Below are 27,906 nucleotides of genomic sequence, written 5' to 3' on the forward strand. Positions count from 1 at the left end.
GGGCGGAACTATTGTTCGGGGCTGCAGCAGCAGCAGCGCGGGGTCCGGGGGGGGACTCTGATCCGTGAAGCACCGCGTTGAGGGCTGTTCATCTCGTGTCGCTGGAAGAAGCCAAGATGTCGGGTTTTGTGGATGAATATACGGCGGAGGTGAGTCTGTGGAGAGGGACGGGTTCTCTTTCAGAAGGTTTGGTTCTGTGTCTGTCACCCCCCCCCCCCCAGAGAGTTTGAGGCCTGCTTTTGGGGGGGGGGGGAGGGGGGGAGCATTAAAACCCAACCCTTCACACTCAGATGCTCTTTTATCTAATTCCTTTCTTGTTGGAAAATCTAGAAAAAAACCCTAAAGTTATTGTAACTTCTCCTCAGAAGAGGTTAGATGTGTCCATCCGTCTTCTCACCCTCCATCTATCTGCTGAGTTTAAAGTTAAAACATTAAATTTACACTGGACAGCAATTTTTTTTCCCCCCAAAAGGTTTTGTTCCTGAAAACATTGATCAGCCTTCCCCCCACTTTCCTGAGGTCCCCCCCCTCCTTTCCTGAGGTCCCCCCCCTCCTTTCCTGAGGTCCCCCCAACTCCTTTCCTGAGGTCCTCCCCCCCCCTCCTTTCCTGAGGTCCCCCCCCTCCTTTCCTGAGGTCCCCCCCCTCCTTTCCTGAGGTCCCCCCCCTCCTTTCCTGAGGTCCTCCCCCCTCCTTTCCTGAGGTCCTCCCCCCCCTCCTTTCCTGAGGTCCTCCCCCCCTCCTTTCCTGAGGTCCTCCCCCCCTCCTTTCCTGAGGTCCTCCCCCCTCCTTTCCTGAGGTCCTCCCCCCTCCTTTCCTGAGGTCCTCCCCCCTCCTTTCCTGAGGTCCTCTCCCCTCCTTTCCTGAGGTCCTTCCCCCTCCTTTCCTGAGGTCCTCCCCCCTCCTTTCCTGAGGTCCTCCCCCCTCCTTTCCTGAGGTCCTCCCCCCTCCTTTCCTGAGGTCCTCCCCCTCCTTTCCTGAGGTCCTCCCCCCTCCTTTCCTGAGGTCCTCCCCCCTCCTTTCCTGAGGTCCTCCCCCCTCCTTTCCTGAGGTCCTCCCCCCTCCTTTCCTGAGGTCCTCCCCCCTCCTTTCCTGAGGTCCTCCCCCCTCCTTTCCTGAGGTCCTCCCCCCTCCTTTCCTGAGGTCCCCCCACCTCCTTTCCTGAGGTCCCCCCACCTCCTTTCCTGAGGTCCTCCCCCCCTCCTTTCCTGAGGTCCTCCCCCCTCCTTTCCTGAGGTCCTCCCCCCTCCTTTCCTGAGGTCCTCCCCCCTCCTTTCCTGAGGTCCTCCCCCCTCTTTTCCTGAGGTCCTCCCCCCCTCCTTTCCTGCGGTCCTCCCCCCCACTTTCCTGCGGTCCTCCCCCCCCCCCTTTCCTGCGGTCCTCCCCCCCCCTTTCCTGCGGTCCTCCCCCCCCCCTTTCCTGCGGTCCTCCCCCCCCCCTTTCCTGCGGTCCTCCCCCCCTTTCCTGCGGTCCTCCCCCCCTTTCCTGCGGTCCTCCCCCCCTTTCCTGCGGTCCTCCCCCCCCTTTCCTGCGGTCCTCCCCCCCTTACCTGCGGTCCTCCCCCCCTTTCCTGCGGTCCTCCCCCCCCCCCTTTCCTGCGGTCCTCCCCCCCCTTTCCTGCGGTCCTCCCCCCCCTTTCCTGCGGTCCTCCCCCCCCCTTTCCTGCGGTCCTCCCCCCCCCCTTTCCTGCGGTCCTCCCCCCCCCTTTCCTGCGGTCCTCCCCCCCCCCTTTCCTGCGGTCCTCCCCCCCCCCCCTTTCCTGCGGTCCTCCCCCCCCCCCCTTTCCTGCGGTCCTCCCCCCCCCTTTCCTGCGGTCCTCCCCCCCCCTTTCCTGCGGTCCTCCCCCCCCCCTTTCCTGCGGTCCTCCCCCCCCCCTTTCCTGCGGTCCTCCCCCCCCTCCTGCGGTCCTCCCCCCCCCCTTTCCTGCGGTCCTCCCCCCCCCTTTCCTGCGGTCCTCCCCCCCCCTTTCCTGCGGTCCTCCCCCCCCCTTTCCTGCGGTCCTCCCCCCCCTTTCCTGCGGTCCTCCCCCCCCCTTTCCTGCGGTCCTCCCCCCCCCTTTCCTGCGGTCCTCCCCCCCCCTTTCCTGCGGTCCTCCCCCCCCCTTTCCTGCGGTCCTCCCCCCCCCTTTCCTGCGGTCCTCCCCCCCCCTTTCCTGCGGTCCTCCCCCCCCCTTTCCTGCGGTCCTCCCCCCCCCTTTCCTGCGGTCCTCCCCCCCCCTTTCCTGCGGTCCTCCCCCCCCCTTTCCTGCGGTCCTCCCCCCCCCTTTCCTGCGGTCCTCCCCCCCCCTTTCCTGCGGTCCTCCCCCCCCCTTTCCTGCGGTCCTCCCCCCCCCTTTCCTGCGGTCCTCCCCCCCCCTTTCCTGCGGTCCTCCCCCCCCCTTTCCTGCGGTCCTCCCCCCCCCTTTCCTGCGGTCCTCCCCCCCCCCTTTCCTGCGGTCCTCCCCCCCCCCTTTCCTGCGGTCCTCCCCCCCCCTTTCCTGCGGTCCTCCCCCCCCCCTTTCCTGCGGTCCTCCCCCCCCCCTTTCCTGCGGTCCTCCCCCCCCCTTTCCTGCGGTCCTCCCCCCCCCTTTCCTGCGGTCCTCCCCCCCCCTTTCCTGCGGTCCTCCCCCCCCCTTTCCTGCGGTCCTCCCCCCCCCTTTCCTGCGGTCCTCCCCCCCCCTTTCCTGCGGTCCTCCCCCCCCTTTCCTGCGGTCCTCCCCCCCCCTTTCCTGCGGTCCTCCCCCCCCCTTTCCTGCGGTCCTCCCCCCCCCTTTCCTGCGGTCCTCCCCCCCCTTTCCTGCGGTCCTCCCCCCCCCTTTCCTGCGGTCCTCCCCCCCCCTTTCCTGCAGTCCTCTTTCCCCACCCACCTTTCATCTCCCTCCCTCCCTCACCACCTACCTCCCCCCTTCCCTTTTGTTCTGAAATCTCTCATGTTCCCCCCACACCTTGATGAATGGCTCAAGCCCGAAACATTGGTGATGTATCTTTACCTTTGCTACATAAAGGTACTGTTTGACCTGCTGAGTTTCTCCAGCATTTGTGTGTTTTTTTTCACTTAACCACGGTGACAACAGAATCCTGTGTTTTACACTCAATATTGGGGATTACAATAGATAACCAAGATGAACACAAGGATAATTTCAGATTTGCTGTATCGTGTTTAGAATCAGAATTTATTGTCGTGAATAAGTCACAAAATTGTTTTGTGGCAGCATCATAGCAGAAACGTTCATATTATAACCATCTTACAATGGAAAATATTTTAAAAAGCACAAAAAGTAAGGCAGTATCTTTAGTTAATTGATTATTCATTTGGAGAAACATTAAATTAAAAAATACCCTTGTTTAGATATAACCTATTTTTGTGATTTCCTGTCATTTTTAACATGCTTCAAGCAGACAAAACCATGAAGTGCCACATGTCATTGAAAATTAATTTTCTGCATTTGCACTTGGACTTCTTCCATGCTGATCTTGGTGTAGTCAGTGATGAACACAGTGAAAGGTTTCACCAGGACATTGAGAACCTGGAAAAGCAGTATCAGGGCAACTGGAATCCATCAATGCCAGCCAAGTATTGTTGTACACTGACATGAGAGGCATCAGATGCTGAGTACAAACAAAAATCAGTGACAAAACATTTTTAGGACAGGTGAACTAACACAATGTGTCAGCATTATTTTGCAATTAAACATGTTACATTTAATGAAAGTTCGTTTAATGGTTCTCCAACATCCTAGGTGGTACAGCAAATCTGAATTTATAGTTGTGTTCAGTTTGAAGTTGCCTTTCATAATCTCCATTTTTTTTCAGGAAACGAATCTTTTGGAAAAAAATTGTTGTTCAGTGTAACTGTTACCCATTCCTAATGCAATTTGAATGAGCCGATTTGTTGAATGAACAGTGAACTGCTGAAGGGACTCAGCAGGTATTCTGGACCATGACCTTTTATTGAGACATTCTCGATAAAGGGGCCTGACGAAGTGTTGACGGACCATTTCGACCTGTGGACACTGCCTGACCTGCTTAGTTCCTCCAACGACTCTTGGTTTGCTCAGAATTCCAGCATCTACAGCTTTTTTTGTTTTCTCTGGGTTATTTGTTGGAATGTATCATGTATTGAGAGTTAACCGCATTACTTGAATCTATACGAGTCAGTTAGGATGGCAAATTTCCTTCCCTGAAGGACATTGATAAAACCGATAGTTCTCGATTTGTTTAATGAACCAAATTTAAATCATCCATTAGAATTGTGAAACTTGAATTCAGGTCACCTGTCCTTAGTATAAACTCCTGGATTATTGCTTCAGCAATATAATCACTAAACTCCTATCAATCATGTTCATCAGAACAATGTAGCAGCACAAACTTTGTTTCATAATACATGCTATCTTCACACAGGTAGGTTTCATCTCATTTGGAAGTGCTTGCTTTTCCATACAAATACTCCCCTTGTACATCTAGCTGTTCATTGTGAGTTTTCGACGTAGTTCTGCAGCATGTTCCCTCGCCTGGGACGCACCGAATCTGTGTTTGTATGGAATGAACATTTAAGATGGTGAATTATTTTGCCAGCTCAGGCTCCCTCCTTTTCCTATATGTCGTTAACCTTCTTGTCAATTTGGACAAGTGTGAAGCATTCTGTTACAATCCTCTAAGTATTGGAAAGACTTTTTAATTGCAGAATGCATCACGGTGTACTCAGCATTTAGATAGTTGACAACCATTGTATTTATGTGGAGGATTCAGTTGTGTTTCTGGTCTAAACTGTACTCCATAATGGTAATCCCACTCAACAGTGATCATTGGGCCTACATGGTGCAAATATTACTTGCTACTTATGACCCAAATCCTGAATGTGGTGTACAGGTATTAAAGATTAAGCAGACTTTGGTACATGCATGTTAACCTAATACTGCAAATTTCTACTGAGCATAAAATGTATTCCCTAATGAGCTTCTTTGCACTCTTTTAACTTGTCGTATTTAGTGGTTGAGTATTTATTGTATCACTTCATATGCTTAGAGTTAAGAAATTATTGTGGGGTGAATTATTTTTACAGATTTTAAATGTTTCAAATGTAGACATACAGCACGGTAATAGTGTTACATTCGAACCTGCGTCCCTAGTGTTGTGTTAGTGTTGCGCTAACTGAATGTACGCACACTTGAAATCTGAAAGTTTATGCACTAATTTGTGGTGTTTCGCACTTCACAGAATTGATACTGATGTTATTTCTTGTGTTCGCAGTATGATCCTTATGCCTATAACGCTGACTATGACCTTCATACCGGTAAATCCTTATTTACCTCTTTTATTTATTGTTAGTACAATAAATGTGAGATATTGATTAGTTCAATATAATTTTATTCATCCATTATTTTTAACACCACAAAAGTCGCATAATATAAATTATATTTATTCAGATTTACGTTTTAGATGTGGCAAGAAGTTGGTGCTGTTTTGCATTTGACTTGGCCGTGTTCCACGATTAAACTTGATCTGGGTAATTTATTAGAACGAATAACTGGAGTAAGATCCCCACAGGATCCAATGTTATTTTTACTGGGAGATGTTAGAGGGATTAAACCTAAATTAAAATTGAATATGTATCAAGTAAAATTTGTTCAAATTGGTTTGGCAACAGTTAGAAAATGTATTTCTATAACTTGGAAGTCGGATATTAATTTGGGAATGGATAGGTGGCATGCAAAAATTCAGAGTTGTATTCCACTTGAGAAAATTACGATTTATGAGATGAATATCATTCATTTTGTGAAATATGGAGCCCATATTTACAAACTGTTGGTATTAAAATTTAAATGAATCTTGAGCATTCCCTTTCTCTCATATATATAGTATTGGAAAGTGAAGTGCTCCTGTTGTGGTTTTCTTGTCCCTTTTTCTTTTTCTCCCTTAAGTTTCTAGAGGGGGTGGGAGGGTTTAAAGGAGGTTTTTCTTCCTTTGATATTTTTTTCCTTTATATATATATATATATATATAAAAATACCATATGGATTAAGTTTGAAATATTGCAATATGTTTGTTAAGTGGTTTTATATTAAATAATTTTTTTTAAAAAAATAACCTGTAACCTGTGAAGCACATTCGAGCTCAACAGGAAAGTCTGCAGGCGCTGTGATTGCAATGAAATATGCAAAAGTGCTGGAGAAACTCAGCAGGTCATGCAACATCCATAGGAAGAAATGGGTAACCAATGTTTCAAGCCTAGGCCCTTCATACAGGAAAGATATCAAGACAAAGAGTCCAGAGGAGATTTGCCCAGACTTCAGGAATTGAGTTACAGGGATAAACATGTTAGGAATTTATTCCCTGGAGTGCAGGGGAGATTTGATAGAGGTATTTAAACTTGTAGGTGGGCTTTTTCCACTGAGGGTAGGTTAGATACAAACCAGAGGACATGGGTTAAGGGTGAAAGGTTTCGGGGGAATTTCTTCACAGAGCGTGGTGGGAGTGATTGCACAAGTTGCCAGCTGAAGTGGTGAATGTTGGCTCAATATTAATATTTAAGAAGAATTTGGACAGGTACATGGATGGATGGGGTACGGAGGGCTATTGATTGGGTGCAGGTTAGTGGGATTGGGCAGAAAAATGATTTGGCACAGACTAGAAGGGCCTGTTCTGTGCTGTTTCTATGGTCAAGGTCTTTGGTCTGCCTACTTGGAAGTCACCTCTGCCTCACACAGTGTAAAATTGCAAAGTTTGATGTTTTGCCTTCATTACAGTTTTAGCACTGGGGCTGGAAGGAAGAGGTTTCTGTTGCACTCTTTATGACAACTATGGGTATTAAATTCTGTGCAACTGTCCTCAGCTGTTTCCTTTGCCAGTGTTGTTAAAAGTACATGTGTTTTCTCAGGGGATCCCAAGCAAGATCTTGCTTACGAGCGACAGTATGAGCAGCAAACTTACCACGTGATCCCAGAAGTCATAAAAAATTTCATCCAATACTTCTACAAAACTGTGACTGACCTGATTGATCAGAAGGTTTATGAGTTGCAGTCCAATCGAGTGTCCAGTGATGTGATTGAACAGAAGCTTTATGAGATTCAGGATATCTATGAAAACAGGTACAAGTCATTTATAAGTTAGTAGGCCAGTAAAACCAGAAGATCATTTGTGCAGTATTTTAAATATTTGCCAATTTCCTTATATTTTAGGATATCCTTATTGAAATGTGGGATCTTGTTGTCGTTTCATTGTGACTGTTGATCGAGCTTTCCTGTAGAGGAAAGCTTGGAATTATCCAACAGGCTGCTTGGTTCGTGATGGTCAAGGGCACATATTCCCTGTTTTTTTTTTTTCCCAGCAGACATCCTCCATGTCTGTCAATCATGGAACACTAGAGCACAGTTGGCTGATGGAGGACCTCAGTTTTCTTCAGGCTGACTTCCAGGCCAAACACTTTGGCAGTTTCCGCAAAGCAGGACGTCAAGCGCTGAAGAGCTGGCTCTGAATGGGCAATTAAAGCGGCATCGTCTGCAAAGAGTAGTTCACGGACAAGTTTCTCTTGTGTCTTGGTGTGAGCTTGCAGGCGCCTCAGATTGAAGAGACTGCCATCCGTGCGGTACTGGATGTAAACAGCGTCTTCATTGTTGGGGTCTTTCATGGCTTGGTTCAGCATCATGCTGAAGAAGATTGAAAAGAGGGTTGGTGCGAGAACACAGCCTTGCTTCACGCCATTGTTAATGGAGAAGGGTTCAGAGAGCTCATTGCTGTATCTGACCCGACCTTGTTGGTTTTCGTGCAGTTGGATAATCATGTTGAGGAACTTTGGGGGACATCCGATGCGCTCTAGTATTTGCCAAAGCCCTTTCCTGCTCACGGTGTCGAAGGCTTTGGTGAGGTCAACAAAGGTGATGTAGAGTCCTTTGTTTTGTTCTCTGCACTTTTCTTGGAACTGTCTGAGGGCAAAGACCATGTCAGTAGTTCCTCTGTTTGCGCGAAAGCCGCACTGTGATTCTGGGAGAATATTCTCGGCGACACTGAAGAAAACTGAGGTCCTCCATCAGCCAGCTCCCCACCATGACTACCAGCCCCCCCACATCTCCATCGGGCACACAAAACTCAAAACGGTCAACCAGTTTACCTATCTCGGCTGCACCATTTCATCAGATGCAAGGATCGACAACGAGATAGACAACAGACTCGCCAAGGCAAATAGTGCCTTTGGAAGACTACACAAAAGAGTCTGGAAAAACAACCAACTGAAAAACCTCACAAAGATTAGCGTATACAGAGCCGTTGTCATACCCACACTCCTGTTCGGCTCCGAATCATGGGTCCTCTACCGGCATCACCTACGGCTCCTAGAACGCTTCCACCAGCGTTGTCTCCGCTCCATCCTCAACATCCATTGGAGCGCTTTCATCCCTAACGTCGAAGTACTCGAGATCGCAGAGGTCGACAGCATCGAGTCCACGCTGCTGAAGATCCAGCTGCGCTGGATGGGTCACGTCTCCAGAATGGAGGACCATCGCCTTCCCAAGATCGTGTTATATGGCGAGCTCTCCACTGGCCACCGTGACAGAGGTGCACCAAAGAAAAGGTACAAGGACTGCCTAAAGAAATCTCTTGGTGCCTGCCACATTGACCACCGCCAGTGGGCTGATATCGCCTCAAACCGTGCATCTTGGCGCCTCACAGTTTGTCGGGCAGCAACCTCCTTTGAAGAAGACCGCAGAGCCCACCTCACTGACAAAAGGCAAAGGAGGAAAAACCCAACACCCAACCCCAACCAACCAATTTTCCCCTGCAGCCGCTGCAACCGTGTCTGCCTGTCCCGCATCGGACTTGTCAGCCACAAACGAGCCTGCAGCTGACGTGGACTTTTACCCCCTCCATAAATCTTCGACCGCGAAGCCAAGCCAAAGAGAAGAGAGCACAGTACAGGCCCTTTGGCCCTTAATGTTGTGCCAACCCATATATTCCTACCCAAAAAACCCCATCCTGTCTCTATCATCCAAAATCCCATCTGCAACACTATATTGCTATCAACATGCTGTGTTCTTCATCAGAATTTATTGTCATGAACGTGTCACGGAATTTGTTGTTTTGTGGTAACACAGTGCAAACATTTATATAAACCACATTTCAAAATAATTTTTTTAAATGCAGGAAAAAGACAAAATGAGGTAGCGTCTGTGGTTCTTTAAATTTAAATTTGGACATAGAGCAGGGTAACAGGCCCAATCGGCCCATGGGTCCTTGCCAAATGACCTACAACCCGGTACATTTTTGAACGGTGGGAGCAGCCGGAGGAAACCCACGCAGATGCAGGGAGAACGTACAAACTCCTTGCAGACAGCACGGGATTCGAACCCAGGACCCGGTCACAGGCGCTGTAACAGCGTTATGATAACCGCTAAGCTAACTATGCCATACGTTGTTCATTTTGTACTCATCCCTTCTCTCATATAGTGCTCTTTCTGAATCTCACTATAAATGATCTCAGGATCGCCCAGGTGAACCACTGACTATGAGGAATGCACACGTCGAGCTGGGGTGGGGGGGGGGGGGGGGGGGGAGATCTTTATTTTTCCGTTGTTTGTTTTTTTTTTGAAGCTGCTAATTTCTTGATGGGGGTCAAATTTTATTTCCTTTCAGCTGGAATAAACTGACAGAGAGGTTCTTCAAAAACTCTCCCTGGCCGGAAGCGGAAGCTATTGCCTCCATATGTCGGAATGGTACAGTTTGTATTCCTTGATAAAAATACTCCTGTAAAGCACTAGTTTAATCCTGCATGATGCATGTTTTGGCAATAGAATTAAAAACTATTTGTTACGCACCTTTTCTTTGTTTTTAATTGGTTGAATCTTCAGCGTCAGGGGAACTTCTCAAAACTCAATCATCTGAGACACCATGTAGGTGGAACTGCAACAGTTTTCAGGTGCAAACCACAGGAGCCTCTCCATCCTCCATAACATTTAGACATTGACTGGAACTGATGTCATTTTATTTAAACCTCCCCCTTCTTCCCCCTCCCCCCCAAAATTTCTTCTCTCCTGCATTTCCTGTCCCACTCCAAGCAATAAATCTCCGAGCTCTCTCTTGGCAGAACTATGCTTTTATGGTAAAATTCCCAGTATCCGGAATTCAAGCAACCGAAAGCCTCGAGCAACTGTCACAAAAATAGCAGAAAATAAATAGGTTTAAAAAAATCCGAATGTTTAAAATTGGCGCCCCTCGCAGTCATTTTGTCACACAACATGCAATCTCAAGCCACCAGAAAATTCACTTATCTGGCATCTAACAATCCCCATAGTTGTTGGATATCGGGGGTTTTATTGCACTATTGAATTTACTACTACTGTTGATAAAAGTAATAGCTGAGATTTCATCAATTGTTTGTTCCAGATGCTGTTTCTCTTATTCTGTATAAGGAGCTCTACTACAGACACATTTATGCTAAAGTCAGCGTAAGTTGGCAATTTCACTTTCTTTATCGTACAACTTTCAGTAGTATTAACCATGTAAATCCACACATTCACTTTATGGTTCCTTGCTGGTGTTCGATAATTTATATAAAACAGTACAGAAGTTCCTCTGGGTTAAAAGTCACACAATGACTCTTTTTGGTGTATTAAACTTTCAATCTCTATGCCTATCCTCATCTATAAAAATCAAATTTAACATTTGTTCAATATACAAAATGTGTCATTTCAGGGTCTTATTTTTGATTATGATTTGCATTTCAAATTTCATTCAGTCAGTAAGTTCTCTTATCTTGATACCTGATGGTAGAAAACTGTAGACTTATTTCATGCTATTTGGAAAGTTCACAGTACAATGTGCCTCATTCAGTTATTTAGTGTTAAAATGTTGAGGATTTGGTAAGGAAAGTTGAGTATTGATCCATTTTTAAGCTTCGATACAATCTTGTTCAAGAAAATGGATGGCGCGGTCAGCATAGCAGTTAGCGCCCACATCCCAGGTTTGAATCCAGTGCTGTCTGTAAGGAGCTTGTAGATTCTCCCAGAGTCTGCATGGCTTCCCTCTGGGAGCTGCGTTTTCCTCCCACAAAACGTACAAATGTTGCAGGTCAACATGGTACGTGCTCATGAGCCAAAAGGGCCTGTTACTGTGCTGTGTGTCTAAAATTTAAATTTTTTTACAAATTAAAATGAAAGAGGCCTTTTAACCTAACTGTCCACACTGGGAGCAATCCGATAGGTCCAATTTCACCTCGAGAGAAACTTGAAAGTCTGCAGACACTGTGATTATAGTAAAAACACACCAAAATGCTGGAGGAACTCAGCCACTCTCACAGCATCCATAGAAGACAAAGATATATTGCTGATGTTTCATGCTTAGGCTCTTCTAGGAATAATCAAGAAACAAGAAATCTCAGAAGAGAGACAGTACTGGCTGGGGGAGGGGGTCCAGACCAACAAAAGGTGTTAATTGGATATGGAAAAATGGGGAGGTGAGAATTGATTTTGTCTGTGCAAAAGAAGACCGGGAAAAGGGAGAGAGACAGAACTGGAGGAAGGTGATTGAGGGAAGAAGTGAGGGGGTGGTTTAACGAAAGCTAGAGGTCAATATTAATGCCATTCGGTTGGAGGATGCCCAGTCAGAATATGAGGTATTGTTCCTCCAATTTGCGGGTGGACTCAGTCTGGCAGTACATCTCTCCTTGTTTCTCTGTAAGCCTCTCTGCCATGTCCTTCAATTCCCCTTTGACACGTCTGGCTACTTGGATGAAGGGGTCATTTATAGTTGTCAGTTAACCTACTGGCAAATATTGGTGATGTTGGAGCAAACTGCATTACTTGATTATTGAGAGAGCATGCATACTCCACACAGACAGTACCAGAGGTCAGGGTTGAACATGGGTCCAGAGGCAGCATCACTGACTGCCCTACCACTGTATCGACTCCAAGCTAAAGTATATTTACAATAATATGCATAACCTGGGGAACCATTGGTGTTTAAGCATTAAATATTTCTTGCACTTCCTAGGGTGGACCTACGCTGGAACAGAGATTCGAATCTTACTACAATTACTGCAATCTGTTCAACTACATTCTTAGTAAGAATTTTCATGAAATACTTGTTTTTGTTTTCCGTTGAAAACACCTTCCCCCATCATCTTTCATTGTCCTGCCCTTCCCCAAAGAAAGGGAAAAGATAAAAATTGGCACAATTTGCAATCATGTATTTTCAAATTAATTAATTCAAATGTTTAAGAGAATGCTAATTTGGACTATATACATCCTTAGAATAGAGAAGCATATAGGGCTGGAATGAGGGTGATACTGAGCAAGAGGAAGCCTCTTTGGAGTTTGTTCTTTATAAAAACCAATGGAGTAATAAAAGAATGAGATCAAAGCCACAGTTGAACTTGGTCTAAATACCAATATCCTGTTCCCTTCTGATATGTAGACCAAGATGATGAATAAGTAGGGTCCAGACAAAAGCCATTCAGCCCTGGTAAACATATTTCAGGTTTACTGTCAAGACTACATCTCTCTCATCAAAATGCTCCCCCATCAAGAGGTCAGCCACCTGACCAAGTTCATCCCCCAGAACCAGATCTAGTCTGGCCTCTCCTCTAGTGGGCCGGACCACATACTATGTCAGGAATCCTTCTTGTACACACCTGACAAATTTAGCCCCATCCATCCCTCTTGCAGTCAGTAGATGACAGTCAATATTAGGGAAGTTGAAATCGCTCATAACTACAACCCTGTATTTCCTGCACCATTCCAAAATCTACCGACTTATCTGTTCCTCGGTGTCCTAAGGCCTATTTGGGGGCTATTTGCCTTACCAGGGATGGTGGTGGAGGCTGAAACATTGGGGCCATTTAACAGACTGTTAGACAGTTATGGGGTAGGGAGAGTTTGGTATTTATTTTAGAAGGAATACATGGGTCGGCACAACAAGAGCCAAGGGACCTGAACTGTGCTGTATGTTCATACATGACATCACATACAACCCTGAGATTCTTTTTCCTGTGGGCGAGGCAGAATTACCACTTATTGATAATGCAAATAAATTGTATTCAGCGTACACATCTAAACAAATAAAGAAATGTAAACAAACTGTGCAACACAGAGAAAAAACATCAATAAAGTGCAAGAGTCCTTCATTGAGTTTGTTGTTGAGGAGTCTGATGGTGGAGGGGGAGCAACTGATCCTGAAACTTGGCCGTGTGAGTCTTGTGCCACCTATATCTCTTTCCTATTGGTAGGAGTGCAAACGGAGTGTGTGCTGGGTGGTGGGGATCCTTATTGCTGCTCTCTGACAGCAACATTCCCTGTAGATGATGGGGAGGGTTTTTACCTGTGATGTCCTGGGCTTTACGCTCAGGGGTATTGGTGACACACACCAGACTATGATGCAGCCGGTCAACACACTTTCCACAAATTTGCCGGGGTTTCCAATGTCACGCCAAACCTCTGCAAACTCCTGAGGAAGTGGAGGTGCTAATGTTCTTTCTTCATGATGCCATTAGCGTGTTGGGTCCAGAAAAGATCCTCCGAGATAGTGAACCTACAATTACTCATCTTCTCCACCTCCTGATCCCCCAATAATAATTGGATCGAACACCTTTGGTTTTCCCTTCCTGATGTCAACAATCAGCACCTTGGTTTTGGTGACATTGAGTGTGAGGTTGTTGTTGGTGCCAAGTTTTCAATCTCCCTCTTGTATGCCGACTCAGCGGCTATTTTCATATAACTTAGTCCCGTGGTATGGTCAGCGAATTCCAACTCTGTGTAGCAGTGAAATCAAGCAACCATAGTGACTAAAATGCTGAAGCGTTGTGGGTGATTTATAAATAATGTGGGAACGGTGAATGATTGAAAGGGAGTCTCAGCAAAAATGGATTGGATACCATTGGAAAAGCAAACAATCGAATGTATTTGGGAAGAATAGTTCCTCCATCGATAAGTCGGACACTGATACTCCATATTTAAATCAAAACTATCTTCTGTCCGTGCCCGTCATTGTTTGTTACAATTTAAAGTGGTACATAGGGCTCATATGTCTAAAGTCGTATTATCCCAAATCTTTTCAGATGTAATTCTTGTTGCGATAAATGCAGGAGAGGAAAGGCTTCGATCTAATTCATATGTTCTAGGCCTGCCCTAGCCTTGAAAAACATTGGAGAGATGTGCTTCATACTTTATCTTTAAATCTTTTTGGTATAACTGGAGAGGATGATATTCTTTAAACTCCCACTAAATGTTGTACTGTCTTTTGCATCTCTCTCGACTAGACGTGCGATACTGTTTAGATGGAAGGATGCTGCCCCGCCAACTTGTGCTCAATGGCTGAGGGACATTGTGTCCTGCTTAAATTTAGAAAAGATTTGTTACTTAATTAATAACTCAAATGCAAGGTTTTAAATGCTGTGGAGACCATTCCTTATCTATTCTCACAATCTTTAGGTATAATATCGATTCCAAATTTTAATATTTGCCGTTGCATTTTTTTCTTTAGCCATACAATGTTGGTATGGGGATGGGGTTCAGAGTCACATGATAAAAATTTTCTTCGATGTATCTATATTTATATTCTGAATGTGATTTATACGCTTTATAGTTTGTTGAGTTACCTAATCTGTCATCATTATTAGTATTCCATAAGTGTCTTGGACATGTATATTTGTGAACAATCAATAAAAATATTGAAAGGAAAAACGATCTTCTGTCATCCCAACAGATGCTGATGGCCCTGTTCCCCTGGAGCTCCCGAATCAGTGGCTATGGGACATCATTGACGAGTTCATTTACCAGGTGACTTTCTGCCCTCTTCAGGTTAACTTGCCTGGATATCATCTGTGAGCACCTCTTATCCCTTTCATAGGGCTTGCATGTTTGTACAGCAGCCGATGCAGTAGCTGGGTAATGCTAGTGAAGGGGATGCTTTTTTCTTTCCTGCAGCCTTGTACTTCATTGCCACAGCTATGAAGTGTAGAAATAATGAGTAATTTTTAGATCATGATGTGGAGTGATTTTAAAGTACATATTGTGTATGGGTTATTTCTGAAGAAAACATTAATCAGACATGATGAAATGAAGTGAGGGCATTCTGAGTGTGTTGCCAGGGATATGTGAGTAAGTGGTAATTCTGCCTCGCCCACAGGAAAAAGAATCTCAGGGTTGTATGTGATGTCTTCTTTGGCTTGGCTTCGCGGACGAAGATTTATGGAGGGGGTAAAAAGTCCACGTCAGCTGCAGGCTCGTTTGTGGCTGACAAGTCCGATGCGGGACAGGCAGACACGATTGCAGCGGTTGCAGGGGAAAATTGGTTGGTTGGGGTTGGGTGTTGGGTTTTTCCTCCTTTGCCGAACATACAGCACAGTACAGGTCCTTTGTCCTGATATGTGAGGAAAGCATAAAAGTCTGCAGACCCTGTGATTGAAGTAAAAACACAAGGCTGGGGAAACTCAGCAGGTCAAACAGTATACACAGCAAAGATATAAAGATACCAAACCAACATTTTGGGGTTGAGTTGTATGTGTTTATAGTTGAACAATATTTGCTTCTTACCTCTGCAACACTGATCAGGACTGATTGAGTGTCTGCCAGAGGAATCAAATCTGTCTACAGATTGGAGCCATGCATTGGGTTTGATCACAAATAGAAATGTTGCTCTTTTGGAGTCCCCAACAACTATTTTCTGTGAAATGTACTGGTACTTCCCTTTGATTTGGGTTAAATGTTGGCATGCTTTCTTTTGAAATCTTCCATTCCAATTTTTTAACCCCATTCTCTGCACAGTTCCAATCTTTCAGTCAGTACCGTTGCAAAACAGCCAAAAAGTCGGAGGAGGAAATTGAATTTCTACGGTCAAATCCCAAAATCTGGAATGTTCACAGTGTCCTTAATGTATTGCATTCCCTGGTCGATAAATCTAACATTAACCGCCAGCTGGAAGTCTACACTAGTGGAGGTAAGTGTTGATGGCTCTAAATTTATGCGAGGATACTGATTGTCTCTCCTTTTGTTGCTTTTGAGTCTCGACTTTTTTTGGAAATATTAAAAGCAAAAAACATTTTTATTTTCTGTACAGGAATGGTTCTTTTTCTTTGTTTTGTTTGTTTGTTTTGCGTTAACAAATTATAAACCTGTATAATCTTGTATTTGTCTCTGCTCTGTAAATGAAGTTTGTTAAGGTCCAAAGTGCTGGATTGTCAGCTCTGTTCCAAACTAAATTTTATGCAGTGTTTCACAGGCTTGGGATTAATTTTGTGTATCTTCTGAATTTGTATTTCAACTTTTAATTCTTGAATTGACCATTAATTGTATCTGTTTCGTTTTCATTACATTGGACACATCTTTTCAAAAGATTTGCTTTCTGAAAAAGAATTGGGGATTATGATAGAAAACTTCAAGCGGAACACAAAGATAATTTCCGATTTGCTGTATCATGTAGGAAGTTGGAGAAACATTGAATTAACTTTTATTGAATTTAGCCTGTTTAATCGCAAAATGACGCCGACACATTGCATTAGTTCAACTGACCTAAAAATGTTTTGCTGCTGAATTTTGTTTGTACTCAGCATCTGATGCCTCTTGTCTCGGTATCCAACAATAGTCAGCCAGCATTGATGGATTCCAGTTTCCCTAATACTGCTTTTCCTTGATTGTCAGTGACTGTACCAAAGTCAGCAGGGAAGAAGTCCTAGTGCGAATATAGAAAATGAATTGGACTGACCAAAAAAACTTGTTTTGTGGATAATATACCAATAGACTTAGAATATGGCAAGAAATCACAAAAATAGCTTGTATCAAAACAACAACATGAGATGGGAAACTTTTTTAAGGTGTATTTCTGGATCGGCATCCCAAAATCCATAAAATACACCCAAAAGTGTTCAGGAAGCAAAATCTTCATTGTCCAGTGTTATCAATGACAGTAAGATGGGTATCAAACTTTGTGCCTGTCAATTTCCTGTAGCATTTTTCACAACCCCAGAATGTCTGCATGCTTAGTTGCTAACTCGCTGCTTTTGAAAGTCCATCCAACATGTAATGTACTCCCTCAAACTTAATCGTGACCAAATTGTTAGTTTAGATGTTCCTTAAAACCAACTGGCTTGAAAATTTGTATTCATTCTTGTATTAGCATCTCCTATTGTTTGATTGCAGGAGACCCTGAGAGCGTTGCTGGAGAGTATGGCCGTCATTCCCTATACAAGATGCTTGGATATTTTAGCTTGGTGGGGCTCTTGCGTCTCCATTCGCTCCTTGGAGATTACTACCAGGCCATTAAAGTGCTCGAGAACATTGAACTCAATAAAAAGGTGCGTTTCACTTAATTAAGATTAGATTCCCTGCTCTTCATTGTTATATGCCAATTGATGAATGTTGGGGTTTCACTGCAAGAGTTGAAAATGCCATTATCGCAAAGAAACTGAAATTTGTTCACTTCAGTGGACTTTCAGATTTGCATATTTACAAGAGATTTGAAAACGGTAATTGATTGAAAGGGAGATAAAAGAAAAGAAGTAGACGAAGGAGTGTACGTGTTAATGATTTAGTTTCTCCATTTTAAGATGAAGTATTTTCTGTCTCTGATGTTTGGGTGACGAGCCTTCTGCTTTTCTGAAAATGCGTTTATTTCTGATCATCGGATGCAAGGATCGACAATGAGATAGACAACAGACTCGCCAAGGCAAATAGCGCCTTTGGAAGACTAAACAAAAGAGTCTGGAAAAACAACCAACTGAAAAACCTCACAAAGATTAGCATATACAGAGCCGTTGTCATACCCACACTCCTGTTCGGATCCGAATCATGGGTCCTCTACCGGCATCACCTACGGTTCCTAGAATGCTTCCACCAGCGTTGTCTCCGCTCCATCCTCAACATTAATTGGAGCGACTTCATCACCAACATCGAAGTACTCGAGATGGCAGAGGCCGACAGCATCGAATCCACGCTGCTGAAGATCCAACTGCGCTGGGTAGGTCACGTCTCCAGAATGGAGGACCATCGCCTTCCCAAGATCGTGTTATATGGCGAGCTCTCCACTGGCCACCGTGACAGAGGTGCACCAAAGAAGAGGTGCAAGGACTGCCTAAAGAAATCTCTTGGTGCCTGCCACATTGACCACAGCCAGTGGGCTGATATCGCCTCAAACCGTGCATCTTGGCGCCTCACAGTTCGGCGGGCAGCAACCTTCTTTGAAGAAGACCGCAGAGCCCACCTCACTGACAAAAGACAAAGGAGGAAAAACCCAACACCCAACCCCAACCAACCAATTTTCCCCTGCAACCGCTGCAACCGTGTCTGCCTGTCCCGCATCGGAATTGTCAGTCACCAACGAGCCTGCAGCTGACGTGGACATTACCCCTCCATAAATCTTCGTCCGCGAAGGCAAGCCAAAGAAAGAATATGGTGTTAATTCTTGTGCTAAAACTGACTTTGCTGATCATTAATTTTTTTTCCCAGTTGCAAGCTCCTAAAATATGTCTGACCTATGACTGAGAATAGAATAAGGCTACTGTATTTTCTAATGTAATCGTTGATCCTGTGTGACCACCACCTTTTTGGCCTTAAAATTCAGGTGTTTTAGTATGACCTATGTAAAAGTCGACCCCCCCCCCCCCCCCCCAACCAAATATTTTGGCCTGACCACCTACCCATCCAAGCTCCCAAATTCTTGGCCTCCCGCCCATCCAATCTCCCGACTGTGGATCCTCGCCCCCAATCTCCCGCCATTTGAACTCCCAATGCCCCAGCCCATCTGAATAACTGATCGTGGATCATCGTCCTCTGCTACTCGCCCTTCCAATCTGCCAACCACAGATCCTCACCCTAGCCCCCCCTCCACCCATCCAAGCTCCAGACCACGGATCCTCGCTCCGGCTGCCCGCCCATCCAAACTTCCAACTGTGGATCCTCGCCCCAGTCGTCCGCCCATCTGCGTTCCCAATGGCATTCTTACCATGTGGTCCTGGCCATCTGAGCTAGCATTGCCTTGAATGATGCAGACACTTAACGAGGTCATAAGTTTAACCTGTGTAAAAGTCGACCCCTTTTAAAGTGGTCCAAAAAATTTGACGATTTCACAAGTGTATAGGGTTATTTTTCTTATGTAGATTTCACACCTGGTAAAGTTACAGATACTGAAAATCTTCAAACTGCTGGCCCATTCTGCCACATAATAAACCTGTAATAATAAAACAGATGAGCAGGAATAGCCATTAAACCCATTTCATTTGCTGCCCTTTTAGCATCCTAAATCAAGGGAGAATGCCATAACGCAATAATTCATAATGGCTGCTAGATCTATGGGGATCCTACACAATTTGATTGTTTGAATCTGACAAGTGTATGGTTTAGGAATTTGGAAGACTTGTCATAAAGCTATTTGAAGTCCACTGTTTGATTTCATTGCAGAGTATGTACTCGCGGGTACCGGAATGCCAGGTCACAACTTATTACTACGTGGGCTTTGCCTATTTGATGATGCGTCGTTACCAGGATTCGATTCGCGTCTTTGCCAACATTTTATTGTACATTCAGAGAACCAAAAACATGTTTCAGCGCTCAACCTACAAATATGAAATGGTAAATCTTAGAAGTGTTTGTTACAAACCTGGAAATGATCAATGGGTCAGGTCCTGCAAACTTGAAGCAATGACTGATTCTTGTATCACAGATCAGCACCGACACAGAGTGATTATGATTGCTGTACCTCATCTTATTTGAAGATGTTTAATTCAAATGATTAACATTTCTCTACACCAGCCATTCTCATTGGGGCTCCTACGGCGCCCCCCCCCCCCTCCCTTGCGGGCCACGGCACAGTAACAGGCCATTTAAACCCACAAGTTCATGCCGCCCAATTTATACCCCCAGTACGTTTAAAACAGTGGGAGGGAGGAAACTGGAAACACCCCCCCCCCCCCACCCCCCCGGGAAAACCCATGCATACATGGGAAGAACATAGAAACTCCTTACAGACAGCGCGGGATTCCAACCTCAGTACTAATTTTGCTAACTGATACACTGTTTTTCCAAACAATTGTCTGGGAATAAATGACAAGACTGGACAGGGTTAACGAAAATTCTTGTTTTCTGTCTTCCTCCACATGACTTTAAATCTGCTTGTAGATAAACAAACAGAATGAACAGATGCACAGTCTGCTGGCAATCACCTTGACGCTGTACCCGATGAGAATCGATGAGAGTATCCACACACAGCTGCGGGAGAAATATGGAGACAAGATGCTGCGCATGCAGAAAGGGTACGTCTCCTTTGTTCTTAATGTGGCAACAATTCAGCTGTCCTGTCATGATGTAGCATCTATAAATTCAGCAGAAGGTTCCAAAGTACTTCATAGTTACTCCACAAGGTGATACTTCATAGTTACTCCACAAGGTGATACTTCATAGTTACTCCACAAGGTGATACTTCATAGTTACTCCACAAGGTGATACTTCATAGTTACTCCACAAGGTGATACTTCATAGTTACTCCACAAGGTGATACTTCATAGTTACTCCACAAGGTGATACTTCATAGTTACTCCACAAGGTGATACTTCATAGTTACTCCACAAGATGATACTTCATAGTTACTCCACAAGGTGATACTTCATAGTTACTCCACAAGGTGATACTTCATAGTTACTCCACAAGGTGATACTTCATATTTACTCCACAAGATGATACTTCATAGTTACTCCACAAGGTGATACTTCATAGTTACTCCACAAGGTGATACTTCATAATTACTCCACAAGGTGGTACTTCATAGTTACTCCACAAGGTGATACTTCATAGTTACTCCACAAGATGATACTTCATAGTTACTCCACAAGATGATACTTCATAGTTACTCCACAAGGTGATACTTCATAGTTACTCCACAAGGTGATACTTCATAGTTACTCCACAAGGTGATACTTCATAGTTACTCCACAAGATGATACTTCATATTTACTCCACAAGATGATACTTCATAATTACTCCACAAGGTGATACTTCATAATTACTCCACAAGGTGATACTTCATAATTACTCCACAAGGTGATACTTTATAATTTGATAATAAACCATACAAGGAGATAGAAAGCCATTAAAGAAGTGTGTTTCAAGGAGCATTTTGCAGAGACTAGGTTTAGGGTTATAGTTGAGTTTCAGTTTTCCTACTGGTGGCAGAACAATGACAATTGGGTTGGTGAGACACTAATACTTATGAAGCACAAAGTTCACAGTACATTACAGAAGGTAGGGTACATTCTGGCAAGAAATGAGCCAAATCAAGTTTATTGTCACCCGATGAAACCTTGTTCTCTGGACCTTGGTACAAAACACACAGACACACAACCAGATGTAACACACTTAAAATACAAACAATACAGGACAAGTATCCATAGATACAAATAAATTTTTTTAAAATATGAGAGTCTCGGAGGGTCAATATGAGCGGTTCCTTTGGTCGTTCAGCCTTCTCATTTCTCCTGGGAAGAAGCTGTTTCTCAGCCTGGCGGTGCTGGCTCTTAAACTCCAGTATCTCTTTCCCGATGGGAGCAGCTGAAAGATGCCGTGTGCAGGGTGGAAGGGGACTTCATGATTTTGTGCGCCCTCTTCGGACACCAATCCCACTAGATCACGTTGATTTTGGGGGTGGGGGGGAAGAGTCCATTGATCCTCTCTGCCGCTCTTATGGTTTTTGGTCCTCCAAAATATTTGGTATGGAATTTAAATTGGAGGTGGAGGAGGGTGTGCTTAAGGAGGATATTTTTGAAGGGCTATCTTTAATTGGGTCTGGTTGTGTGTGTGTATGGTAGGGTGAAGATTATCCTTTAATTGTGCTGGGGAAGAATGAATTGCTGTACACATTCGTCTCTACAAATTGGGTTGCGTTGCTGCCTTCTGCTCCTAGCAGGCTTGGGTTCGGTGTGGATTGACCTTCGATCCATTTCTCTGTAACAATTGTACCACTCTGTCTTGCAGCCTGCCAGGACGCTGTTAATGGAGCTCCTGTCGAAGGTTGACATAATGGTGGCCAGTATTTTGGTCATAGTTGATTCTGACAACCATCCAAGGTTTAGCATTTGGGTAACATTACTCCAATCCACAAAGACTGCTGCCAAATATTTGGTTGATGTGGTCTTGTATGGCTTTATTTAAGGGTTTCTCTGTCAATTACATGACGGTGATATAGGATGTCACCTGTGAGTCATGTGATAGCAGTCAACTCTGTTTCGGAAGGTTTGGGTTCAATTGATACTTTTTTTTTAATTTTTTTATTTTTCACACCATAAATCACGTTAGCCATGATATACACTTTTTCTTTTTCACACATATTCAGTGTCTTTTTCTTTCCCCCCCCCCCCCCCCCCCTCCTCCCAAGCCACCCCCCCACCCCCCCTCTCATCCATTTTAGGTATACAATCTAGGTTGCATTAAGCCAGTCAGACAATGTTGTCATTCAACAAAAATACACCAGAAATTCTACTGAGTCCATTCTTTTCTTTCCTTCTCCTTCCATCAACTTAGGTAATGTTTGTTCCCGGTAGGTTTTCGCTATTGTATTTAATGTAAGGCTCCCATACTTGTTCGAATATTTCAATATTATTTCTTAAACTATATGTTATTTTTTCTAATGGAATACATTTATAGCCACTCCTCTTGCTTTTGAATTATACGATGCTGCTGTTACATGTCCTACCCAATCTCTCTTTAATTTCTTGTGCTCCAATTCAGTTAAGTGTGTTTCTTGGACAAATGCTATATCAATTTTTTCCTTTTTCAGTAAATTTAGTAGTTTCTTCCTTTTAATTTGGTTATGTATTCCATTAATATTTAAAGTCATATAGTTCAGCGTAGCCATTTTATATTTTGTTTATCTTCTCTTTCCGTTTTTCCATCATTACCTTTCCTCCTTTTCCATTTCTGTTTTCTTATTTTCAACTCTTTATGGGTTCAATTGATACTTGAGTAGAATATTAAGGGAGTGTTGCATTGTTGCAGGTGTTGCCTTTTGGATGAGATCTCGAGTCTCCATTTGCTCTCAGAGGTGCATCAAAGATTCCATGGTGCTCTTTCAAAGGAAAACAGGAGAATAGTCCGAGGTTTCCTGTCCAATGTTTATTCCTGCATCACTATGGCAAACAATTACATTATCTGTTTGTGGGAAGTTGGCATATAGAGGTTAGATGCCACTTCTCATCAATTATTTGTGACTATTCTTCGAAGAAAGCACGTAGATGAGTCATTTCTTCACCTTGTGAGCCTTTAGAATTCTTTAACCTGTGGGGTTTGGGAGGTTAAGTATTCCATCAATACCAAAAAATTTAATCTTAAAATTATTTTCTTGTATAATCTTTCCTTTTCTTGTTACCAGGGAGATGCAGATATTTGAGGAGTTGTTCAGTTTTGCCTGTCCCAAGTTCCTGTCGCCTGTGGTACCAAATTATGACTCTGTCCATGCCAACTATCACAAGGAGCCATTCCTGCAGCAGCTGAAAGTCTTTATGGACGAGGTGCAGCAGCAGACTGTGCTTTCCACCATCCGTAGGTACATGAGCTCAACAGGCACCAAGATGGTGGCCTTCTATAAATGTGATGCTCAGACGTTGGGGACAGTGAGAGGATTTCTGGCAAAATAATTTGGGATTTCTTGTCCAAATGAACACCTCTTTGGTAACTGAGTCCAAGCTATAAAATGCATTTAGGCTGGATAGAACCATAAAACACTACAACACAGGACCTTCTAGTCTATGCCGAACTATTATTCTGTCTTGCCCCACTGACCTGCAGCCAGTCCATAGCCTTCCATACTTCTATCCATGTACCTGTACAAATTCTTCTTAAAATTAGCCCAAATTACCTCTTCAGCTGGAAGCTCATTCCACACTCCCGCCGCTCTGTGTGAAGAAGTTTCCCCTAAACTTTTTTCCCTTTCACCCTTAACCCGTGACCTCTGGTTTATATTTCACCTACCCTCAGTGGAAAAAGCCTACCTGCATTTACTCTATACCCCTCAATTTTAAATATCAAATCTCCCCTTATTCTTCTGCGCTCCAGGGAATAAAGTCCTAACCTTTCCCCGTGACTCAGTTCCTGAAGTCCGTGCAAAGTCCTAGCAAATTTTCTCTGCACTCTTTCAATCTTACTGATATAATTTCTGTAGTTAGGTGACCAAAACTGCACACGATAGCTCTTTACCAAGGTGACCCTATAAATTTTTAAGAGTCTGAAAAAGAGTTGGGCACCAATTAACTGTTCAGCACAGCGTCCACGCTCATTCCTTCAAAACTACTTAATTTTACTGATTTGTTTACACCATTAAGTTGTGCAGCACTGAAACAGGCCCCCTAGCACAACCTGTCTGTGCCAGCCAAGTTGCCTCCCTGAGCCCATTGCTTGCATTTGACCCAGATTCTTCTAAACTAGTGGTTTTCATCTTTTTTTCTGCTCACACTCCACCTTAAGCAATCCCTTACTAACCATAGAGTACCTATGGCAACTTATGTTGACGTGTTGTTTTCTCTTGAAGTTTCCTAAAGTTGTATACCACAATGCCTGTTGTCAAGCTGGCTGGGTTCCTTGACATGACCGAACAGGAATTCCGCATCAACCTCCTGGTTTTCAAGCACAAGATGAAGAACCTGGTGTGGACAAGTGGTATTTCAGCCCTCGATGGTGAATTTCAGTCTGCCTCTGAGGTTGACTTCTACATCGACAAGGTGCGCTCTTTATCTATGAGGATTTTCTACACTAAAATCCCTGTTATCCAGCACCTATGGGGTTTGGTAAATGCCAGATAAGTGAATTTTCCAGTTCCTTGAGACTTACTCTTATAATGCCTAACTGATACCTGCATTAAGAATAAACTTTTTTTTTTAAAAAAAGGTACTATATTGTACTTGCATAGAACAAACTTCACCTGCATGAATATATAAACCTTAAAAACTTTTATTTTCAGTCACATTCTTTGAAAACATTTAACCTTCGCTGCATCTGCAGGTTCCTCCCCCTCCACGGAGCCATCTGAAGGATGAACAATTTCTTTCTTTCTTTGGCTTGGCTTCGCGGACGAAGATTTATGGAGGGGGTAAAAGTCCACGTCAGCTGCAGGCTCGTTTGTGGCTGACAAGTCCGATGCGGGACAGGATGAACAATTACATTACAGATAATTAACCCCCCCCCCAAGTTTACAGATAAAGCCTTTGACCGGGGCCACTCTTACTAAGCAGGGATAAGGAGACACTAAGAGAGTCGCCCCAAAGGCATACGGCATCAACCAGCTCTTCATCTTGGGCGATGCCATTTTATTCAAACAGAACTTTAATCAAACTCTTGTTATGAGCAGAGCATGACCAAGGCACTCCACTGGCTCCCATCTTCACCAAAGTTATCTTTGTTACGTCAGAGAACATTTATGTTACAATTTTAAATATTTTTACCCCATTATTTTATTCCTATTTGTTTTATTTTTTTTCCCCCGGTTGCTTGAGGCTGCCAGTTGCTTGAATTTTAGATACCGGGATTTTAACTTTATTATTCCAGTAATCTGAAATCTCCAGATTGACAGTAGGCTGGAAGGATTGTTTTGCTGACTGATTTATCTCTCATTCGAGATTCTGGCAACCTGGTTAAGTGTTTAATGGAATTGCTTCCATTTTTGTTTCATCTTTTCTGCTTCCCATTTTTTCAGGATATGATCCACATCGCAGACACCAAAGTGGCCAGGCGATACGGAGACTTTTTCATCAGGCAGATTCACAAATTTGAGGAGGTGAGCTGAACATCATCTCTTGTAATGAGAGGGTCTTGCTGCTATCATCAGGATTCTTCCAGGTTGGCCTATTGCCATTGCCGACATCTAAGTGCTCCTGAATCTTGAAGCCAAAGAGGAAAACGTCATAAAACAAACATTAAAAACTGCTGGAATCCCAACCCTAAATATTGACTGACCACTTCTATTGGTGGAGGCTGCCTGACCTAAGATTCAAGATCAAGATTCAATTTATTGTCATGTCACCAAAAACAGGGTCATATTACACAAAATTGATTTTTGCCTGCTATAAGGCAGACAGATTCACCGTCGGCAGATATTGCCTGAAGCACCTCACGGTCAGAGAAACAGAAGGAAGAAGAGTGTGTGTTTCCCCCTCCCCCAAGTCACCGAGTGTCCATGGAAATGTCTCCAGTGATTTCACACAGACCCTAGTCCAAACCATGGGCAACCCTAGCTTCAGATCTGAACCTCCGACATGATCAGGAACCCTTCAGCACCCTTGGATTGAACAATTAAGGCTAAGCAATAAAAGCTCCGCCGGTGTCACCCAGATCCTCAAAATGAATATGAACATTGGGGCGGCACAGTTAGCACATCGAGATCGGGGTTTGAATCCGGCATTGTCTCCAAGGAGTTTATACGTCCTGTACGTGTCTGTGGAGTTCCTCCGGGTGCTCTGGATTCTTCCCACTGTTCAAAGACATACTGGGAGTATAGGTTAATTGGGTATAATTGGATGGCACAGGCTCAATGGACAAAAGGGGCCTGATACAAAGCTGAATATCTAAATTGTGATACAGATAAGAATGCACATATTCAGACGTTATCTGCAGATTCACCTACTAGGGGAGTAATGGTAAACAGAGCAATTTCCTTAAGCTCTAGAGCCTTTTCCGGCAGCATTGGGTATTTCTTGTTTGCCCTAAAATGGGTTGCATTGGGAATGGGAACACTTGAATCCATATGAGTGGCGGGGCCAGGGCCTGCAATGTAGGACAAGTATGGAGCCAGGATTGGGAATGCCAGGAGTGCGGGGCCAGATGTGACGAGCTGAAATGTGTCCAGTTGTTGTTGGAGGGGTTAGGAGTTGATCACCAGCAAACTTACGGTGGTGTAATTAGGGTGGTGTAATTAGGGTGGTGTAATTAGGGTGGTGTAATTAGGGTGATGTAATTAGGGTGATGTAATAAGGGTGGTGTAATTAGGGTGGTGTAATTAGGGTGGTGTAATTACGGTGGTGTAATTAGCATAGTGGTTAATGCAACGCCAGCAAATGGGGTTCGAAACCCGTGCAGTCTACAAGGAGTTTCTATATTCTCCCCATGTCTGCATGGGTTTCCTCCCATCCTTCAAAATGTATAGGTTTGTAGGTTGATCATAATGTAATTGGGTTCACGGGTTTAAATGGCAGGAATCTGCTTCTACCATGCTGTAGGACAATTTTTTTAATGTGTAAAAGTCTCTGTTTTTGGTTGCATGGAGTGGCTGCATCTCTATCCCGGGTGAGTGACAGGGATCAATTCATCTTTTCCAGCCCAAGTATTCACGTTTGTTTTAATTTTGTAGCTTAATCGAAGCCTGAAGAAAATCGCCCCGCGGTAATGAAGGCTGTGGTCCCGTAGCAGTGAAGGATGCCCGAAGAGTTGCTACTTCCCAGCAACTGCAGTTGGTGGTCACTGAGCACATCCCTGCAATTATTGTTCTCGATGTATCTGAAGATCTGGATGTGTTGCCCGACTAGATGTAGTCAGCAAATTTAGCACCTTGGTCACAGCAAAGTGGTTGCTTTATTTGTGCACACGTCTAGTTCTCTACAAGACCTGATACCACTTTGTCAGAAGGCATAAGGTGCATGTTAACTCGTGTTCCCAGAAAATTTCAGCGATCTCTAGTAGAATTAAAGTTAAAGCCATGTGTCACAATATTCATAAGACACTCCATGCCTTGGTGTTGTTTTCACAAAAGCAGATATTGGGCAGACCAACACCCAAAGGTCTGTATCTTATTAATTTGCAAATGATTAGGAAACTCCATGAAATAGACTTGACTGTCAAGTAAATTAGAATGATAGACCAGTGATTGGCTCTGCTTCATATCTCTAAAACCTCTGCCTTAGTGACCCATCTGTAATTGTTTTTATTTTCATTGGGCCATCTGGATCTATTTGGTTAAATAAATTACACCATCTTTCCATAA

At 44.1% G+C, this 27,906-nt stretch overlaps 1 protein-coding gene across 2 annotated transcripts; it reads left to right on the top strand.

Moving 5' to 3' along the window:
- Positions 1-32: 32 nt before the first annotated feature.
- Positions 33-27,906, top strand: eif3s6ip (eukaryotic translation initiation factor 3, subunit 6 interacting protein). 2 transcript variants are annotated; one of them, XM_069909825.1, is made up of 15 exons: positions 35-149; positions 5,227-5,269; positions 6,854-7,064; positions 9,601-9,680; positions 10,351-10,412; positions 11,956-12,025; positions 14,665-14,738; positions 15,726-15,897; positions 17,097-17,251; positions 19,353-19,523; positions 20,070-20,203; positions 23,311-23,484; positions 24,466-24,655; positions 25,627-25,707; positions 27,277-27,906. In XM_069909825.1, the coding sequence occupies exons 1-15, from the start codon at positions 117-119 to the stop codon at positions 27,310-27,312; spliced, it is 1,686 nt and encodes a 561-aa protein (XP_069765926.1). In that variant the 5' UTR covers positions 35-116; the 3' UTR covers positions 27,313-27,906. The 2 variants fall into 2 exon arrangements, with proteins under 2 accessions (XP_069765927.1, XP_069765926.1); XM_069909826.1 differs by lacking the exon at positions 23,311-23,484 and having other exon boundaries at positions 33-149.

This window comes from Narcine bancroftii, chromosome 13, assembly GCF_036971445.1.
Source record: "Narcine bancroftii isolate sNarBan1 chromosome 13, sNarBan1.hap1, whole genome shotgun sequence".
Lineage (NCBI taxonomy): Eukaryota > Metazoa > Chordata > Chondrichthyes > Torpediniformes > Narcinidae > Narcine > Narcine bancroftii.